At 47.7% G+C, this 21,589-nt stretch overlaps 1 protein-coding gene across 3 annotated transcripts in view; it reads right to left on the bottom strand.

Annotated features, from left to right (window-relative positions):
* The window catches only part of CWC15 (CWC15 spliceosome associated protein homolog), a 163,598-nt gene that overhangs the window by 72,860 nt on the left and 69,149 nt on the right, over nt 1-21,589 (bottom strand). For all 3 annotated transcript variants that reach the window (XM_069202413.1, XM_069202412.1, XM_069202414.1), the window contains one exon: nt 9,422-9,513. In XM_069202413.1, the coding sequence (XP_069058514.1) occupies nt 9,422-9,513 (92 nt within the window). The remainder of the gene's footprint in view (nt 1-9,421; nt 9,514-21,589) is intronic.

The raw sequence follows: 21,589 nt of genomic DNA, 5'->3' as shown, positions 1-21,589 counted from the left end.
GCCAACCCCTCTGAGGATGGCAACTCAGAGGATGATGATAGTGACTTGGAGGGTGATTCCCCCCTACCAGTCCTATCTAGGGAAGACAGGGCCTCTCAAGCCCTGACTCCACAAATCATAGTCAGAGATGCTGGTTCCCTCACAGGAGGGACCAACCTCTCTGAAATCACTGAGGATAACTCCAGTGAAGAGGACATCCAGTTAGCCAGGATGGCCAAAAGATTGGCTTTGGAAAGACAGATCCTAGCCATAGAAAGGGAAAGACAAGAGATGGGCCTAGGACCCATCAATGGTGGCAGCAACATAAATAGGGTCAGAGAGTCTCCTGACATGTTGAAAATCCCTAAAGGGATTGTAACTAAATATGAAGATGGTGATGACATCACCAAATGGTTCACAGCTTTTGAGAGGGCTTGTGTAACCAGAAAAGTGAACAAATCTCACTGGGGTGCTCTCCTTTGGGAAATGTTCACAGGAAAGTGTAGGGATAGACTCCTCACACTCTCTGGAAAAGATGCAGAATCTTATGACCTCATGAAGGGTACCCTGATTGAGGGCTTTGGAAACTCCACTGAGGAGTATAGGATTAGATTCAGGGGGGCTCAAAAATCCTCGAGCCAGACCTGGGTTGACTTTGTAGACTACTCAGTAAAAACACTAGATGGTTGGATTCAAGGCAGTGGTGTAAGTAATTATGATGGGCTGTACAATTTATTTGTGAAAGAACACCTATTAAGTAATTGTTTCAATGATAAACTGCATCAGCATCTGGTAGACCTAGGACCAATTTCTCCCCAAGAATTGGGAAAGAAGGCGGACCATTGGGTCAAGACTAGGGTGTCAAAAACTTCCACAGGGGGTGACCAAAAGAAAGGGGTCACAAAACCTCCCCAGGGGAAAGGTGTTGAGACATCCAAAAACAAAAATAGTAAAGAGTCTTCTACAGGCCCCCAAAAACCTGCACAGGAGGGTGGGCCCAGAGCCTCTTCACAAAACAATTCTGGGTACAAGGGTAAAAACTTTGATCCCAAAAAGGCCTGGTGTCGTAGCTGTAGTCAGTCTGGACACCAAACTGGAGACAAGGCCTGTCCCAAAAAAAGATACCACTTCTAACTCCACTCCAGCTAAAACTGGAATGGCCAGTCTCCAAGTGGGATCAACAGTGTGCCTAGAGCAAATCAGGTGTCACCCTGAAGCTACATTAGTCTGAGGGTGGGGTGGATTTAGCCACACTGGCTGCCTGGCCCCCTAACATGCAAAAATACAGGCAGCAGCTCTTAATTAATGGGACAAGTGTAGAGGGCCTGAGGGATACAGGTGCCAGTGTCACTATGGTGACAGAGAAACTGGTTTCCCCTGGCCAATACCTGGCTGGACAAACTTATCCAGTCACCAACGCTGACAATCAGACTAAAGTACATCCCATGGCTATGGTAACTTTAGAGTGGGGAGGGGTCAATGGCCTGAAACAGGTGGTGGTCTCCTCAAATATCCCAGTAGACTGTTTGCTTGGAAATGACCTGGAGTCCTCAGCATGGGCTGAGGTAGAACTGAAAACCCATGCAGCCATGCTGGGTATCCCTGAACTGGTGTGTGTCAAGACAAGGGCACAGTGCAAGGCACAGGGTGAAAAAGTAAAGCTGGAGTCTGGAAGAAAGGCCCAGCCTACCAAGAGAAAAGGAAAGTCAGCTGGGAAACCAGCTGCAACACAACAAGAAAAAGAGAACCTCTCTTCTCAGGAAGAAGTTCTGCCCTCTGAGGGAACTGAGCCTATGGAGCTGGAACCTTACCAGGTTGAGCTCTTGGGCCCAGAGGGACCCTCAAGGGAGGAGTTGTGTAAGGGACAAGAAACCTGTCCCTCTCTTGAAGGCCTTAGGCAGCAAGCTGCTGAAGAGTCCAAAGGCAAGAAAAATGGAACACATAGGGTCTATTGGGAAGATGGACTCCTGTACACTGAGGCAAGAGATCCCAAACCTGGTGCCACTAGGAGAGTGGTAGTGCCTCAGGGGTTCAGAGAGTTTATTCTGACCTTAGCCCATGATATTCCCCTTGCTGGGCATTTGGGACAAACCAAGACGTGGGAGAGGTTAGTCAACCACTTCTACTGGCCCAACATGTTCCAGAAGGTTAAGGAGTTTTGCACCTCCTGTCCCACCTGTCAAGCCAGTGGTAAGACAGGTGGACATCCAAAGGCCCCCCTCATTCCACTTCCAGTGGTGGGGGTCCCCTTTGAAAGAGTGGGTCCACTGGAACCTCCCACAGCCTCAGGAAATATGTATATCCTAGTAGTAGTGGATCATGCTACTAGGTATCCTGAAGCTATTCCCCTTAGGTCGACTACTGCCCCTGCAGTAGCCAAGGCCCTCATTGGTATCTTTACCAGAGTGGGCTTCCCTAAGGAGGTGGTGTCTGACAGAGGTACCAACTTCATGTCAGCATACCTAAAACACATGTGGAATGAATGTGGAGTGACTTATAAATTCACTACACCATATCATCCACAAACTAATGGCCTTGTTGAGAGATTCAACAAGACATTAAAGGGCATGATCATGGGGCTCCCAGAAAAACTCAAAAGGAGATGGGATGTCCTCCTGCCATGTCTGCTTTTCGCTTACAGAGAGGTGCCTCAGAAGGGAGTAGGGTTCTCACCCTTTGAACTTCTGTTTGGCCACCCTGTAAGGGGACCACTAGCTCTTGTGAAAGAAGGCTGGGAGAGACCTCTTCATGAGCCTAAACAAGATATAGTGGACTATGTACTTGGCCTTCGCTCAAGGATGGCAGAGTACATGGAAAAGGCAAGCAAAAACCTTGAGGCCAGCCAACAGCTCCAGAAGTGTTGATATGACCAAAAGGCTGCACTGGTTGAATTTCAACCAGGGCAGAAAGTATGGGTTTTGGAGCCTGTGGCTCCCAGGGCACTTCAGGACAAATGGAGTGGCCCTTACCCAATCCTGGAAAAGAAGAGTCAGGTCACCTACCTGGTGGACCTAGGCACAAGCAGGAGCCCCAAGAGGGTGATCCATGTAAACCGCCTAAAACTCTTCCATGACAGGGCTGATGTGAATCTGTTGATGGTAACAGATGAGGACCAGGAAGCTGAGAGTGAGCCTCTCCTTGATCTCCTCTCACCAGACCCTAAAGATGGCTCAGTGGATGGAGTGATCTATTCAGACACCCTCTCTGGCCAACAGCAAGCTGACTGTAGGAAGGTCCTACAACAGTTTGCTGAGCTCTTTTCCCTAACCCCTGGTCAGACACACCTGTGTACCCATGATGTGGACACAGGAGACAGCATGCCTGTCAAAAACAAAATCTTCAGACAGTCTGATCAAGTTAAGGAAAGCATCAAGGTGGAAGTCCACAAGATGCTGGAATTGGGAGTAATTGAGTACTCTGACAGCCCCTGGGCTAGCCCAGTGGTCTTAGTCCCCAAACCTCACACCAAAGAAGGAAAGAGAGAGATGAGGTTTTGTGTGGACTACAGAGGCCTTAATTCTGTCACCAAGACAGATGCCCATCCCATTCCTAGAGCTGACGAGCTGATTGACAAATTAGGTGCTGCCAAATTCTTAAGTACCTTTGACTTGACAGCAGGGTACTGGCAAATCAAAATGGCACCTGGAGCAAAAGAGAAAACAGCATTCTCCACACCTGATGGGCATTATCAGTTTACTGTTATGCCCTTTGGTTTAAAGAATGCCCCTGCCACCTTCCAAAGGTTGGTGAATCAAATCCTTGCTGGGTTGGAGTCCTTTAGTGCAGCTTATCTTGATGATATTGCTGTCTTTAGCTCCAACTGGCAGGATCACCTGGTCCACCTGAAGAAGGTTTTGAAGGCTCTGCAATCTGCAGACCTATCAAGGCATCCAAATGCCAGATAGGGCAGGGAACTGTGGTTTACTTGGGACACCTTGAAGGTGGAGGCCAAGTTCAGCCACTCCAGCCTAAGATCCAGACTATTCTGGACTGGGCAGCTCCAAAAACCCAGACCCAAGTCAGGGCATTCCTTGGCTTGACTGGGTACTATAGGAGGTTTGTGAAGGGATATGGATCCATTGTGACAGCCCTCACAGAACTCACCTCCAAGAAAATGCCCAAGAAAGTAAACTGGACTGTAGAATGACAAGCTATGTGCACAGCACCAGTTCTAAAAGCTCCAGATTACTCCAAGCAGTTCATTGTGCAAACCGATGCCTCTGAACATGGGATAGGGGCAGTTTTGTCCCAAACAAATGAGGATGGCCTTGACCAACCTGTTGCTTTCATTAGCAGGAGGTTACTCCCCAGGGAGCAGCGTTGGAGTGCCATTGAGAGGGAGGCCTTTGCTGTGGTTTGGTCCCTGAAGAAGCTGAGACCATACCTCTTTGGTACTCACTTCCTAGTTCAGACTGACCACAGACCTCTCAGATGGCTGATGCAAATGAAAGGTGAAAATCCAAAACTGTTGAGGTGGTCCATCTCCCTACAGGGAATGGACTTTATAGTGGAACACAGACCTGGGACTGCCCATGCCAATGCAGATGGCCTTTCCAGGTTCTTCCACTTAGAAAATGAAGACTCTCTTGGGAAAGGTTAGTCTCATCCTCTTTTGTTTGGGGGGGGGGGGGGGGGGGGGGGGGGGTTGTGTAAGGAAATGCCTCCTTGGCATGGTTACCCCCTGACTTTTTGCCTTTGCTGATGCTATGTTTTGAATTGAAAGTGTGCTGAGGCCTGCTAACCAGGCCCCAGCACCAGTGTTCTTTCCCTAACCTGTACTTTTGATTCCACAATTGGCACACCCAGGCATCCAGGTAAGTCCCTTGTAACTGGTACCCCTGGTACCAAGGGCCCTGATGCCAGGGAAGGTCTCTAAGGGCTGCAGCATATCTTATGCCACCCTGGGGACCCCTCACTCAGCACAGACACACTGCTTGCCAGCTTGTGTGTGCTGGTGAGAACAAAACGAGTAAGTCGACATGGCACTCCCCTCAGGGTGCCATGCCAACCTCACACTGCCTATGCAGTATAGATAAGTCACCCCTCTAGTAGGCCTTACAGCCCTAAGGCAGGGTGCACTATACCATAGGTGAGGGCACCAGTACATGAGTACTGTGCCCCTACAGTGTCTAAGCCAAACCTTAGACATTGTAAGTGCAGGGTAGCCATAAGAGTATATGGTCTGGGAGTCTGTCAAACACGGACTCCACAGCACCATAATGGCTACACTGAAAACTGGGAAGTTTGGTATCAAACTTCTCAGCACAATAAATGCACACTGATGCCAGTGTACATTTTATTGTGAAATACACCCCAGAGGGCACCTTAGAGGTGCCCCCTGAAACCTTAACCGACTATCTGTGTAGGCTGACTAGTTCCAGCAGCCTGCCACAACCGAGACATGTTGCTGGCCCCATGGGGAGAGTGCCTTTGTCACTCTGAGGCCAGTAACAAAGCCTGCACTGGGTGGAGATGCTAACACCTCCCCCAGGCAGGAGCTGTCACACCTGGCGGTGAGCCTCAAAGGCTCACCCCTTTGTGCCAGCACCGCAGGACACTCCAGCTAGTGGAGTTGCCCGCCCCCTCCGGCCACGGCCCCCACTTTTGGCGGCAAGGCCGGAGGAAATAATGAGAATAACAAGGAGGAGTCACTGGCCAGTCAGGACAGCCCCTAAGGTGTCCTGAGCTGAAGTGACTAACTTTTAGAATTCCTCCATCTTGCAGAGGATTCCCCAATAGGATTAGGGATGTGACCCCCTCCCCTTGGGAGGAGGCACAAAGAGGGTGTACCCACCCTCAGGGCTAGTAGCCATTGGCTACTAACCCCCCCAGTCCTAAACACGCCCTTAAATTTAGTATTTAAGGGCTCCCCTGAACCTAAGAATTTAGATTCCTGAAACTACAAGAAGAAGACGACTGCCGAGCTGAAAAACCCCTGCAGAGGAAGAACAGAAGACACCAACTGCTTTGGCCCCAGCCCTACCGGCCTGTCTCCTGCCTTCCAAAGAACCCTGCTCCAGCGACGCTTTCCAAGGGACCAGCGACCTCTGAATCCTCTGAGGACTGCCCGACTTCGGGAAAGACAAGAAACTCCCGAGGACAGCGGCACTGCTCCAAAAGAACTGCAACTTTGTTTCAAGGAGCAGACTTAAAGACCCCTGCAACTCCCCGCAAGAAGCGTGAGACTTGCAACACTGCACCCGGCGACCCCGACTCGACTGGTGGAGAACCAACACCTCAGGGAGGACCCTCCGGCGACTCCGAGACCGTGAGTAACCAAAGTTGTCCCCCCTGAGCCCCCACAGCGACGCCTGCAGAGGGAATCCCGAGGCTCCCCCTGACCGCGACTGCCTGAACTCCATTTCCTGACGGCTGGAAAAGACTCTGCACCCGCAGCCCCCAGCACCGAAAGGAACGGAACTCCTGTGCAGGAGTGACCCCCAGGAGGCCCTCTCCCTTGCCCAGGTGGTGGCTACCCCGAGGAGCCCCCCCCTTGCCTGCCTGCAACGCTGAAGAGATCCCTTGATCTCTCATTGATTTACATTGAAAACCCGACGCTTGTTTCTACACTGCACCCGGCCGCCCCAGTGCCGCGGAGGGTGTGCTTTTTGTGTGAACTTGTGTCCCCCCCGGTGCCCTACAAAACCCCCCTGGTCTGCCCTCCGAAGACGCGGGTACTTACCTGCTGGCAGACCGGAACCGGGGCACCCCCTTCTCTCCATTGCAGCCTATGCGTTTTGGGCACCTCTTTGACCTCTGCACCTGACCGGCCCTGAGCTGCTGGTGTGGTAACTTTGGGGTTGCTCTGAACCCCCAACGGTGGGCTACCTTGGACCCAAACCTGAGACTTGTAAGTGATTTACTTACCTGACAAAACTAACAAAAACTTACCTCCCCCAGGAACTGTGAAAATTGCACTAAGTGTCCACTTGTAAAACAGCTTATTGTGTTTTATGTAAAAAGTATACATGCTAATGTAATGATTCAAAGTTCCTAAAGTACTTACCTGCAATACCTTTCAAATGAGATATTACATGTAGAATTTGAACCTGTGGTTCTTAAAATAAACTAAGAAAAGATATTTTTCTATAACAAAACCTATTGGCTGGATTTGTCTCTGAGTGTGTGTTCCTCACTTATTGCCTGTGTGTATGTACAACAAATGCTTAACACTACTCCTTTGATAAGCCTACTGCTCGACCACACTACCACAAAATAGAGCATTAGTATTATCTCTTTTTGCCACTATCTTACCTCTAAGGGGAACCCTTGGACTCTGTGCATACTATTCCTTACTTTGAAATAGTGCATACAGAGCCAACTTCCTACAGTAATTCCATCAGTCTTGCTGGTGTTGGAGGCAAACTGGTGTCTGGCCCAGTGGGGCACACAATGAGCTCACTGCGGTCTTCCTCAAAGCTGCTTTATTTGGCTAGTGCATAGGCCAACCATGTGTTTGAAGTCTGCATGACCAGGAAGGTGAGGACAAACACAATAAATGGGAATACACAGATGGTGATTAATCCAAGAAATAATTATAAGACTTGAAAAGCAAATTATATGTCACAATATGCATACTGATTTCAATAGATGGCATCGTCATCTCAGAGTAATCTATGCAGACCGGATATAACTAGCTAAGGAAGAGTAAACCATCTGTTCTGTAGCAAAAGGTTAATACACTAGGGCATTAGGATACATGGTTATATGAAAGATTTGAATAACAGAACCAGCCACTTATGATGACCAGCAAGCGTCATTGAACAAAAAAGCTTAAGTGCATCATTGGGTTTGAAACCATTTGGAGTCACTACTGCAAAGATTGTTGCTCATAGGTGACCTATTACACTTTTCCAACTAGGGTGTAGCTGGAAAACTAGCAAGTCTAATCTTGACAAAGTATGAAGTTCCTCCAATTGTATGCAGGGCAGGCACTGATAAAACTGCATTATTTGCTTTACTGAGAAATAAATGAAGGTCAGCAATGCTTGGCTGTCTAGGGTTGGACTTATGGGCAATGTTATCATATGGGGCTGTGCTCTAATGACTGGGATTTTTGAATTTATTGGGTCTCAACTCTTTTACAAGGGCAAGAGATTCAGGTCTGTGCAAGCTATACAGGAGGGGATACTGTGTACCCAAATCTTGTATTGGTCAATAGGGCTAAGGCCCTTTGCAGTGGCATGGCCAGTACTTAACAAAAATAGTATTCGATATAAATTCCCCATGCCCAAAAACCCATTGTTTGAAGCGTAAAGACGCTATCCCAATAAAATCAATAGCGCTCTTGAAAATCTGCAGATGAAGTCACCAGTGGCCTGTGGTCCCCAGTCACTTGTGTTCAGTTAGGGACAACACAGTCCAAGTCACTACAGTCCCACAGACAGTTAAGGACCCTAGTGACTCTGAATTATTTCAACGGGACACATCCCAATGGTACTTGACGCTAGAGAGGGTAACCACGGAAGTCACCGACATCACCAGTCCCAAATGAAAACTGAACCTTAAAATATATCATCCATGGATCCGCACAAGTTACATAGGTGGGGCAAAAATGGCCTCAGAATCAGTGTGACCTCTTCTAGCAGTCAATAGGACTGGACCACACACCAGATGGCATAAGGAGTTCTGTGTACTGGTCCTGGTAGGTGCCATAAAGATACCGGAAGGGTGGTGCAGACTTCCCAGGTGGTCTGACCAGAACAACAATGAAACTTAGTGACCCAAGTGTGGCTCTTGTCTGGCCATTAGCAGATCTAAGCAGGCCAGCTCCTCCTGGTAGGCTCAGCCCAGTTCCTCTTGGTGATAGGCAAGTGCTTAATCTGTCTTCAGGTTACAGCAGCAAGACAAGTGGCACTCGCCCATACTAGATCGAACACATGCACATGTAAACAAAAACAAACACTGAAGGCAAGGGACCCCAAGGAAAGTCAATGTACATCTGCCCCAAAGAGGTATATGTAATAATGCCTCTGCATCGAGAGTATTCATTCACTGCCACTACCAGTTACTGCATGGCCTGGTCTGAGGATGAATCAGCTACCCTTACTTTGAAAGGCAGTACGCTTTTGGGGTCTCCTACATCATCTGAACACAGCTATTTTGAGAAACAAAAAGATGAAAAAGGATGCTCACCTCCAAGGACTTATTCGATTGTCGGGTTCACTGGTGGAAAGGCACAAGGTTAACCAGACAAACAGTACAGGACAACATAGCACAGTTTTGCAGGAGACTTTGTCCCAGTAATTCCAGCTCAGAGAGAATGGTAGCAAACCAAAATGCAAAAACACCTAGACTTCTCTTCACTGGGCAAATGTTTTCCAATCATTAAGTACTATTTCTCAATTCAGTGTCAATATGACAAAAGGTGAACAAGCACTGAACAAAAGCCAATTAACATAGTATAACTAGCAAGCTCATTGGATGGGCCCAAACTACTTACATCAGTGAGAGGATCGTCAGCATCAAGATTGGCCGCAGGAATTTGATCAAGACGAGGCTTTTTGGACACCGATGATGATGATGATGTATGCTCTAAAGAAAAGCAAACGTTTTATCCATTTAAATTAATCAAAGATCAACTCATAAAAAGAGTGTTGGTAATAGACAAGGGCATATCAAATGGAAGGGAATAGTCTGTATCTGCATCGTGCATTAGATCTATCAAAACCTAAAGCAGACCTTCAAAACAGGCTTGTAGTGTTGCACAGAAACAAAATTATTTCCTTCAAAAATATTATACAAGAGCATAAATTTAGTAGTAGAACATTAGATGGGTGTGGTGATTTACATGAACTAAATGTGGTTGAGATAAGTGTGGAACAGCGATGCTGTGTGTAAGAAAGTGCCTCTTTAGTCATGGTCACCCCAACCTTTTGCCACTGGTACTGATGTTTTTCGACTGATGTGCACTGGGTCCCTGCTAATCAGGCCCCAGTGCCAGTGCTCTTTTCCTTAAAAAAAAAATAAAAAAAATAAAAAAAGAGGGTCCCTAAGGGCTGCAGCATGTATTATGCCACCCTAAGGGACCCTCATACAAATTGCATGCAGGCTTCCATTTCAGAATGTGTGTCATGGTAAAAACCATGAGTGAAATCACAACATGGCACATTCATTGTGTGCCATGCTAAAGTCACTGTATATAATATGTGTAAGTCACCCCTGCAGCAGTCCTTGAAGCCCTAAGGCAGGGTGCATTATATTTAATGTGAGGTCATATCTGTGTGAGCAGATATGCCCCGGTGATGTCTAGTTCCTTTACTAGATATTATAAGTGTCCATGGAGCCATCTTAAGGACATGTACTGGGCACGAGTCATCTCGAGCTACCCAGCTACATGACGGCTGCACGGAAAATAATGGTGTTTGATATCAAACACCTCATTTCAATAAATCCATACTGAACACAGTATCCGATTTTTTGTGTCATGCACTCAGAGGCCACCTCAGAGGAGCACCCTGAAAACCTACTTGTCCTCTAGTGCGCTGGCTGACTGGGATCAACCACCCTGCAATCACAGATGAGTTTCTGACTCACCTGGAGGTGACAGCCAATGCTCTCTTAGGCCAGAAATAATGGCTGCTCTGGAGGAAGGTGTTCATACCTCATCCAGCTGGATGGCCACTTTCCCCAGACCTGGGAGATGCCACCCTCTGCCCTGGGGCCCATTTGGCACCAGGATAGGCAGAAAATGAGCTATGCAAGTAGGCATGTGACACCAACAGGCTAGTGACACCCTCAAGGTGGGTTGCCTGATGTGCTCCACGAAAGAAGGGTTCCACCATTTCGTTTTTGGTGGAACTAGGAACTCTGGGACAGGGTTATGCCCACTCCCCACAGAAAGTGGTCATTTATGGGGTGTAGTTACCCGAGGTGTACGTAGCCCATTGGCTACTACTCTACACTTCCCTAAATGCCCCTTAATTAAGCATTTAGGTGGCCCCCTAACACCAGGAACTCTGAATCGACTGAGTAAACAAGAAGGGCAAAGAAGAGCCGAACAGCACAAAAACAGTGGACTAGCTGTGGACTTTGGCGCCAAACCCCGTCTACCTGCTCCTGTCCAGACAATTGCAAAGAGCTGACTCGTCCTGCAGCTGTGCACCCTCCAAAAGCCTTGCAGAGAGTTGCCAGCAGTTCGCCAACCGGCCAGCATCTCCCTTGAAGTGTAGGAGCCACTTCTCTGCACCAGCAGGCACCAACCGCAAATGCCCCTTTCTCCATTTTTGCTGACCATCTGGTCAACCTATGGAGCAACCCACTAGGAAGATAATCCTGAGTGATCAGATGCACAGTCCCCTCTGCTCATCCAGTCTTCGAGACACTGAGCCTGCCCAGAGCCTCCCTGCACAATACCTGGGGTACCACCACCAGTTGCAAGCACCACAGCTTGTTTGTGTTCAGTCCGAAAACCACCGGTGCCAAAATTTACCTTGCACATGGACTTCAACAGAGGGCAGGTCCACGCTAGACGTCGTCTTGCTGTGTTTCTTTCCCCTCTTTTTCAGGTACTGCTGAGAACTTTGACAGCCTCTATCTCCAAGTGGCCCGCCAGCAAGCACCTCTGCACCAGAGCCCAACAACCTGAGTACACGTCTCCTGCCGGTGTCCCTTGGCCTAGGGGTCCACACGAGTTGAGACCCCTGCTGGGTTCCAGGGGACTTGTCCCCAAGTCCCCCTTTATAGACCCTCTTCTTTGACAGGTACCTTTAAACTTTGACAGCTCAAGCACTCAAGGCTACCAACGCGACCGCATCTTTGCATCCAGACTCCCCCAGGACAATGTGACCTGAACTGCTGGTGGTTTCTTAGACCGCCGGTCCTGAGCACCATAACTCCCAAAAGAGACTGTCTACAACAGTTTTCAAGTATGCCTATAAAGCGTATGTTTCTCCCATAGGATAACATTACCGCGTTTGAGGCTCATGCCTCAAATCTGTAAACTGTGATGTTCTACAGTTTACCCGTACAAATCTAAAAACGTCTAACGTACTTACCTGATCTCGAAGATCTGGTGTCTTATTTTTCTAAACTGGTCTCTGATTTATTTAGTGTGTGTGTTTCATTTATTGATTGTGTAACAATGAAAATGTCACTTACCCAGTGTACATCTGTTCGTGGCATCAGTCGCTGAGATTCACATGGTATGCATGAGCTCGCCATCTGGTGTTGGGTCGGAGTGTTACAAGTTGTTTTTCTTCGAAGAAGTGTTTTCGAGTCACGGGGCCGAGTGACTACTCCTTCTGTGCTCATTGCGCATGGGCGTCGACTCCATCTTCGATTGTTTTCCCCGCAGAGGGTGAGGTAGGAGTTGTACTATAGTAATAGTGCCCGCGCAATGAAAAATGTAAGTATGTACCTATTAAAGGATTAAGTAATATATATACAAATGTACAAAATTGAAGGTAACTTCTGAACTGCTACAGGCTTCCGGGGAGGTGGGTGGGTCCATGTGAATCTCAGCGACTGATGCCACGAACAGATGTACACTGGGTAAGTGACATTTTCAGTTCGATGGCATCTGTCGCTGTAGATACACATGGTATGCATAGACTAGTAAGCAGTTAGTTCCCCATAAGCGGTGGTTTAGCCTGTAGGAGTAGAAGTTGTCTGAAATAGAGTTCTTAATACAGCTTGACCTACTGTAGCTTGTTGTGCGGATAGCACATCTATACAGTAGTGTTTGGTGAACGTGTGAGGCGTAGACCAAGTGGCTGCCTTACATATTTCCTGCATTGGGATGTTTCCTAAAAAGGCCATTGAAGCACCTTTTTTCCTTGTTGAATGTGCCCTGGGAGTAATGGGCAGTTGTCTTTTTGCTTTAAGGTAGCAGATTTGGATGCATTTAACTATCCATCTGGCTATACCTTGTTTTGATATTGGGTTACCTGCATGAGGTTTTTGGAATGCAATAAATAGCTGTTTAGTTTTTCTGATGTTCTTTGTTCTGTCAATGTAGTACATTAATGCTCTTTTGACATCTAATGTATGTAGTGCTCTTTCAGCCACAGAATCTGGCTGTGGGAAAAATACTGGTAGTTCTACCGTTTGATTTAGATGGAATGGTGAAATAACTTTTGGTAAAAATTTTGGATTAGGTCGTAGGACGACCTTATTTTTATGTATTTGTATAAAAGGCTCTTGTGTTGTGAACGCTTGAATTTCACTTACTCTTCTTAGAGATGTAATGGCGATGAGAAAGGCAACTTTCCAGGTTAGGAATTGTATTCCGCAAGAGTGCATGGGTTCGAAAGGTGGGCCCATGAGTCTTGTTAGAACCACGTTTAGGTTCCATGAAGGAACAGGTGGTGTTCTTGGTGGTATAATTATTTTAAGCCCTTCTATAAATGCTTTGATAACTGGTATCCTATACAAGGAAGTTGAATAGGTAGTTTGCAGGTATGCAGATATTGCTGCAAGGTGTATTTTAATAGAAGAGAAGGCTAGCTTTGCTTTTTGTAAATGGAGCAAGTAATTTACTATATGTTTTGGAGTTGCATCTAGCGGTTGTATCTGATTATGATGGCAGTACCAAACAAATCTTTTCCACTTACTTGCGTAGCAGTGTCTAGTGGATGGCCTTCTGGCCTGCTTTATGACTTCCATACACTCTTGGCTAAGTTGTAAGTGTCCGAATTCTAGGATTTCAGGAGCCAGATTGCTAGATTCAGCGATGTTGGGTCCGGGTGTCTGATCTGTTGGTTGTGTTGCGTTAACAGATCTGGTTTGTTGGGCAGTTTGATGTGTGGTACTACAGACAGATCTAGCAGTGTTGTGTACCAGGGTTGTCTTGCCCAAGTTGGTGCTATTAAAATGAGTTTGAGTTTGTTTTGACTCAATTTGTTTACTAGGTAAGGAAGGAGAGGGAGAGGAGGAAAAGCGTAAGCAAATATTCCTGACCAGTTCATCCATAGGGCATTGCCTTGGGATTGCTTGTGTGGGTATCTGGACGCGAAGTTTTGGCATTTTGCGTTCTCTTTTGTTGCAAATAAGTCTATTTGTGGTGTTCCCCAGAGTGTGAAGTAGGTGTTCAGAATCTGTGGGTGGATTTCCCATTCGTGGATTTGCTGGTGATCTCGAGAGAGATTGTCTGCCAGCTGATTCTGGATCCCCGGAATAAACTGTGCTATTAGACCAATCTGATGGTGGATTGCCCACTTCCATATTTTTTGAGCTAACAAGCTTAACTGCGTTGAATGTGTTCCTCCTTGTTTGTTTAGATAATACATCGTTGTCATGTTGTCTGTTTTGACAAGGATGTATTTGTGGGTTATGATTGGTTGGAAAGCTTTTAGTGCTTGAAAAACTGCTAATAATTCTAGATGATTTATATGCAGTTTTGTTTGATGTATGTTCCATTGTCCTCTTATGTTGTGTTGATTGAGATGTGCTCCCCACCCTGTCATGGAAGCATCTGTTGTTATTATGTACTCTGGCACTGGGTCTTGGAAAGGCCGCCCTATGTTTAAATTTATACTGTTCCACCATAGAAGCGAGAGGTAAGTTTGGCGGTCTAGCAACACCAGATCTAGAAGGTGACCCTGTGCTTGAGACCACTGTGAGGCTAGGCACTGTTGTAAGGGCCTCATGTGCAGTCTTGCGTTTGGGACAATGGCTATGCATGAGGACATCATGCCTAGGAGCTGTAGTATTGTTCTTGCTTGTATTGTTTGGTTTGGAGACATGTGTTGAATGACCCTGTTGAAATTGTGGATCCTTTGTGGAGTTGGCGTTGCTACTCCTTTTGTCGTGTCTATTATGGCTCCTAGATATTGCTGTACTTTGCTTGGCAGAATGTTTGATTTTGCAAAGTTGACGGTGAACCCTAGTTTGTAGAGGGTTTGTATGACTTGATTTGTGTGGTTTGAGCATTGTGTGAGCGAACTGGTTTTGATTAGCCAGTCGTCTAGATACGGGAACACATGTATTTGCTGCCTTCTGATGTGTGCAGCGACTACTGCTAGGCATTTTGTGAATACTCTTGGAGCGGTTGTTAAACCAAAAGGCAATACTTTGAATTGGTAATGTATTCCTTTGAATACAAACCTTAGATATTTCCTGTGTGATTGATGTATTGGTATATGGAAATATGCGTCCTTGAGGTCTAGGGTTGTCATGTAGTTGTGTTTTTTGAGCAATGGTAACACTTCTTGTAGTGTGACCATGTGAAAGTGGTCTGATTTGATGAATGTGTTTACTACTCTGAGGTCTAGAATTGGTCTCAGTGTTTCGTCCTTTTTTGGTATCAAGAAGTACAGTGAATAAACTCCTGTGTTTATTTGTGTGCTTGGTACTAATTCTATTGCATTTTTTTGCAGTAGTGCTTGAACTTCTATCTCTAGAAGCTGTGAATGGTATTTTGATAAATTTTGTGATTTTGGTGGTATGTCTGGAGGGAATTGCAGGAATTCTATGCAATAACCATGCTGGATAATTGCTAGGACCCATGTGTCTGTAGTTATTTTGTCCCATGCTTCGTAATATTGACGTATCCTCCCCCCCACTGGTGTTGTGTGGGAGGGGTGTGTGACATGTGAGTCACTGCTTGTTGGTAGTGGTTTTGGGGCTTTGAAATCTTCCCCTATTCCTAGGGAATTGCCCCCCTCTATACTGGCCCCGAAAACCTCCCCTGTACTGTCCCTGGTAGGTGGGCGGTGCGGACTGTGAGGTGCTAGCTTGTGTGGCCTGACCCCGAAACCCTCCTCTAAAAGGTGTTTTGCGGAAGGTGTTATAAGATCCTCTGCTCTGCGGGGAGTAGAGTGCGCCCATGGCCTTGGCAGTGTCAGTGTCCTTCTTGAGCTTTTCTATGGCTGTGTTGACCTCCGGACCGAACAGAAGTTTTTCGTTGACAGGCATGTTAAGCACTGCCTGCTGAATTTCTGGCTTGAATCCAGACGTTCTGAGCCATGCGTGCCTACGGATGGTAACCGACGTATTAATGGTCCTCGCGGCTGTGTCTGCTGCATCCATGGAGGAGCGTATTTGATTGTTGGAAATGTTTTGACCCTCCTCAACAACCTGTTTTGCTCTTTTTTGCAGATCTTTTGGGAGATGTTCAATGAGATGCTGCATCTCATCCCAGTGGGCTCTGTCGTATCGCGCTAGCAGCGCTTGTGAATTTGCGATGCGCCACTGGTTTGCTGCTTGGACAGCAACCCTCTTCCCGGCTGCATCGAACTTCCTGCTTTCTTTATCTGGGGGAGGTGCATCCCCAGAAGTGTGTGAATTTGCCCGTTTTCTGGCAGCCCCTACCACCACAGAATCTGGTGGCAGCTGAGAGGTGATGAATACAGGGTCCGTAGGAGGCGCCTTATACTTTTTGTCCACCCTAGGCGTCACTGCCCTACTTTTAACTGGCTCCTTGAAAATGTCCTTTGCATGGCGTAGCATGCCTGGGAGCATCGGCAGGCTTTGGTAGGAGCTGTGGGTTGAAGAGAGGGTGTTAAATAAAAAATCATCCTCTACTTGTTCCGAGTGGAGTTCCACATTATGGAATAGTGCTGCTCTAGCCACCACTTGTGAGTAGGCTGTGCTGTCTTCCGGTGGTGATGGCCTAGTTGGGTATGTGTCTGGGCTGTTATCAGACACTGGTGCGTCGTACAAGTCCCACGCATCCTGATCTTGGTCATCGTGGCTCATGGCGGTGTGAGCTGGCGAATGTGACGGGGTGTAAGTTGGCGAAGCCGGAGTTACAGGTGGAGGTGAGGGAGGAGGTGTTACCTTTTGTGCTGTTTGTTGCTGAGAAGTAAACTGAAGCGTTCTCTTTCGTTTGACAGGTGGAAGGGTACTGATCTTCCCAGTCCCCTGCTGAATAAAGATACGCTTTTGCGTGTGATCCACGTCAGTGGATTGCAGTTCTTGTTCAAATCTATGTTTCTTCATTTGAGAAGACATAGAATGCTCTTCAGTATAGGAGCCAGAAACAGGGTCTGATGTCGCTTTTTTCGGCTCCGAAAACCCTGTCGATTGTTTTTTCGGCTCCGAGGTAACCTTCCTCTTTTTCTGTGCCGAAAATTCTTGGCCTCTATGGTCTTCGGCGCCACTGTCTCGGCGTCGATCTGTGTCGACACCGAACTCTCGGTGTCGATGCTTCTGTTTAGCACTCTCTCGGTCCCGAGGAGGCTGCGTGCCGGTGTCTCGACCGGAGTCGGACGATCTCGACACTGAATGGGCCTTTTTCGGTGCCGATTGTTGGTCACCGAGAATTTGGGTGGAGCCATGGCCGGTTGGCAGTGGCGTCCCCTGGGCCTTCTTTCCTTTTTTAAGGTCTGATCTCGACGTCTTACTCACAGTTTTTGTAGAGTCTAGCTCGTCGGAGTCTGAATCCTGGATGGAAAAGGATTCCTCCTGTTCCTCTTCTGTCTCGAACTGTCGACGCTCTTTTGGCGTGGACGCCATCTGCAGTCTTCTCGCTCGACGGTCGCGCAGAGTTTTTCGGGACCGGAACGCCCGACAGGCCTCACAGGATTCTTCGCTGTGCTCGGGTGACAGGCACAGGTTACAGACCGAGTGTAGGTCCGTATAAGGATATTTGTTGTGGCATTCGGGGCAGAATCGAAACGGGGTCCGTTCCATCGGCGTTGTTCTCCACGCGGTCGGGCCGACTAGGCCCCGACGGGGTGCCGAAATCTACCCCGAAGGGCACCGAAGCGCTTCGATGTTCAACGCGTCGTCGTATGTGTCTATCTCTAACCGGATCGCAACGATACCGTCGAAAATCTTCCGTTTTCAGCTATCTTTCCGTCCCGAAACTCGGAGCGACAGGAACACGTCCGAACCCGATGGCGGAAAGAAAACAATCGAAGATGGAGTCGACGCCCATGCGCAATGAGCACAGAAGGAGGAGTCACTCGGCCCCGTGACTCGAAAACACTTCTTCGAAGAAAAACAACTTGTAACACTCCGACCCAACACCAGATGGCGAGCTCATGCATACCATGTGTATCTACAGCGACAGATGCCATCGAACATGCCTATTCCTATTGTATTAGACATTATGAAAAGTCTTTCACCTAGTTAGGCCTTAAAAATCTGTTCAGAAGTTTTGTTAATCTTCTAAAAAGGTCCCAAATACATTAAAAATGTCAACCTCAGAGGAGAGAGTCGAGGAACTCAACCTGACCCCCTTACCTGCATCTTAGTTTGAAGCAACTAAATCAACTATGTAAGGCTTGCAAAACTAAAACTGCGCCCAAACCAACGAAGGCACAACCCCAGGAGCTGCTTTCTGAATCTGATAAGGCCCAAGCAAGAGAAGAACACTGACAATTTTGAGGAAGACCCAGTCAGTGAAAATGAGACTGACAACAGTACTCACGGGGAAGGCTTTCCTTCCAATACCCCCAGAAGAAGAGGAAAACAACAGAAACCTCTACTATAAAACTGTACCTGGAGGTGGGCCAGGTCCCTTCAGGCCCACAGAAGAACTAGGAGATCCAGACCTAGAGCTGGAGAGACTATCCAAAAGAATAGTCCTTGAGGCCAAAATGCTGGCCAGAGAGAGAAAGGGTTGGGATGGGTCTACCACCCATGAAGGAAAGCTTTGATCGCAAAATCCCAAAAGGGATTGTACCAACATAAGTTGAGGGTGATGACGTCACAAAGTAGTTTAGAAGGCATGTAAAATGAGGAAGTTACACCAAAGTACTGGGGCTCTCTACTTTGGGAGTTGTTCTCAGGAAAGGGCAGGGATAGACTACTGGCACTGAGTGAGGAAGATGCTGTGTCCTATGACCTCATGGAGGATACCCTGATTGAGGGCTCTGGACTCACCACCGAGGAGGACAGGATTAAGTTAGGGTAGACTCACAAAACCTCGAGTTAGTCCTGGGTAGATCTGGTTGTCTTCTCAGTCAAAACACGAGGTGGCTGCTGAAAAGGCAGTAAAGTGCAAGACTATGATGGGCTTTACAATCTGTTGATGAAGGAACACTTGTTAAGTGATTGTACATCAGAAAAACTGGATCAATACTTGGTGGATCTAGGGTTGGTTTCTCCCTAGCAGCTGGGGAAGAAGGGTGACAATTGGGTTAAAACTAGGGTGTCCAGAAAGACCCATGATGGGGGTGGCCAAAAGAAAGGGGTTGCTAATCCCCCCAATGGAAAGATGTGGGACAACCTAAAGAAAGAGGTCAAGAGTCTTCTAACGGCCCCCAAAAACCTGTTCAGGAGAGTGGGTCCAGAGACCCTTCACAATCCAAGGGTGGGTACAAGGGTAAGAACTGGGATCCCAAAAAGGAATGATGTTTCAATTGTAAGGCCAATGGACACTGAACCGAGTGTGAGTGGAGAACTCGGGGTACCCTGAGTTTTCCACTGGGGTGGTAAGTTTCCAGATAGGATCCCTGGTGTGCCTTGACCAAGTCAGAGAGCAAGCTGAAGCTAATGTAATCTCTGAGGGTGGGTGGATGTAGCTACCCTGGCTGTCTGGCCCAGTAATCTGGAGAAGTACAGGCAAAAGCCATCAATGTGGTTGAAGGAGAAGCCCTAGAGGTACAGGTGCAAGTGTCACCTTTGTCACTGAAAAACTGATATCCCCAGAACGGTTCTTGACTGGACAAACGCATCCAGTCCAGAACAGGATGAGAACAGTCGCCTGGATGGATGCCAGCTGCCTCAAGCTCAGCTCGGACAAGACAGATATCCTTGTGATCGGCTCCAGCCCTTCTGCCTGGAACGATTCCTGTTGGCCCACCGCCCTGGGTAACGCCCCCGTAGACCATGCGCCAACCTGGGCATCATCCTGGACTCCACTCTATTGATGACCCGCCAAGTTAATGGCCTCTCATCATCAAGCTTCCTCACCCTCTGTCTCCTGCAGAAGATTTTCAAAGTGTGCAGGGAGCCATCTTAAGGACATATACTGGGCCCTGGTCATCTCGAGCTATCCAGCTACATGACAGCTGTACGGAAAATAATGGTGTTTGCTATCAAACACCTCATCTCAATAAATCCTCACTGATGACAGTATCAGATTTATTGTGATATGCACCAAGGTGGCACCTTAGCCGTGCCCCCTGAAAACCTACTAGTCCTCTAGTGTGCTGCCTGATTGGGATCAACCAGCCGGCCACCACAGATACATTTCTGACTCCCTGGAGGTGAGAACCCACGCTGTATGAGGCCAAAAACAATGCCTGCCCCAGACAGGTGTTCACACCTCCTCCAGCAGGATGGCTAGTGAATCTCCATACCAAGGCCAGGGGCTGCAAAGCCTGTGATGCCTTTGACATGCATCCCCAGCTTCCCCCAGACCTGGGGGATACCACCCCCTGCCCTGAGGTTATTTGGCACCAGGACAGGTGTGAAATTAGCTATGCGAGTAGGCATGTTACCCTACCAGGCTAGTCACAACCCCAATGTGGGCTGCCTTTGTGGGCTGCCTGCTCCACGAAGGAAGGGTTCGGCCATGTTGTTTTTGGTGGAACTAAGAACTCTGGGACAGGGTTATGCCCACTCCCCACAGGAAGTGGTCACATTGGGGGAGTAGTCACCCAGGGGAAAGTAGTCCATTGGCTACTACCCTATACTTCCCTAAATTCAGTATTTAGGTGGCCCTATGGCACCAGGAACTCAGATTTGTCTGACTAAACAAGAAGGGCAAAGAAGAGCCGACCAACACGAGAACTGTAATCTAGCTGTGGACTTTGGTGCCAAACCCTGCCTACCAGCTCCTGTCCTGACAATAGCAAAGAGCCGACTCGCCCTGCAGATGTGCATCCTCCGAAAGCCTTGAGGATTGCCAGCACTTCACCAACCGGCCAGCGTCTCCTTTGGAGCGGGGATGCCACTTCCTTGCACCAAAGGCACCAACCGCGACTGCCCAGTTCCCCGTTTGGCTGACCATCAGGTCCATTGAGAGGAGAGAGCAACCTACATACTTCCAGCCTCTTGAGGCCCAGGTGCATATTTTACATCTGAAATGAAAGGACCTGGAAAACAGAACACAGATAAATATCAGAATGTGGAACGTGACAGAGGAAGCAAAGGGATGGATGCTCTTGCATGTGTCCAAGCTTTGCTCGCCAAAATCCTGCAGATGAAAAAGGAAAAATTTGCTGGAACTTAAAGAGTGTAGAGAGTAGAACTTAAGCCCTTAAACAGTACCAAAATCTGATCCAGAGACCATGTCAAAATTCTCCTTTTCTAGCAGAAAGAGAATATCTTTCAGGAGGTACCCAAATCAGGCCCTCGCCAGCATTGGGGGACACATACTTATATATAATCTATTGCAATCAACTCTCGAGGAACAATGAAAGATGAGGCCTCTTAGTGACGTCCTGAACTAGGAGAAGATAAAGAGTCAGGTAGACATTTCCATGTAGACTGATCTTCTCAAAGAAAGAAAATCATACCATGTACGGACACTAAGAGAGGGACCTAAAATCATTGGCCAACGACCAGGGCTGCGGCTTCCTGCGGTTCTCCAACCCCAGATGCAGAAAATTGTGTTAAGAAGAGGTCATCTTCTTCACCACAACAATCTGTCAGAGATCAGCAAGACAGGAAAAAAGGAAAAAAAATGAGTCACGCTTGCACTAACATCCCAATGACATGTAGAGACTACACCTGCTTCATACCAAGATGGGACCAAACCACAATGTCACCAAAA

This window comes from Pleurodeles waltl, chromosome 8 (genome assembly GCF_031143425.1).
Source record: "Pleurodeles waltl isolate 20211129_DDA chromosome 8, aPleWal1.hap1.20221129, whole genome shotgun sequence".
Lineage (NCBI taxonomy): Eukaryota > Metazoa > Chordata > Amphibia > Caudata > Salamandridae > Pleurodeles > Pleurodeles waltl.
The sequence above is the reverse complement of the archived record's forward strand: the minus strand, read 5'-3'. Positions and strand labels throughout refer to the sequence as shown.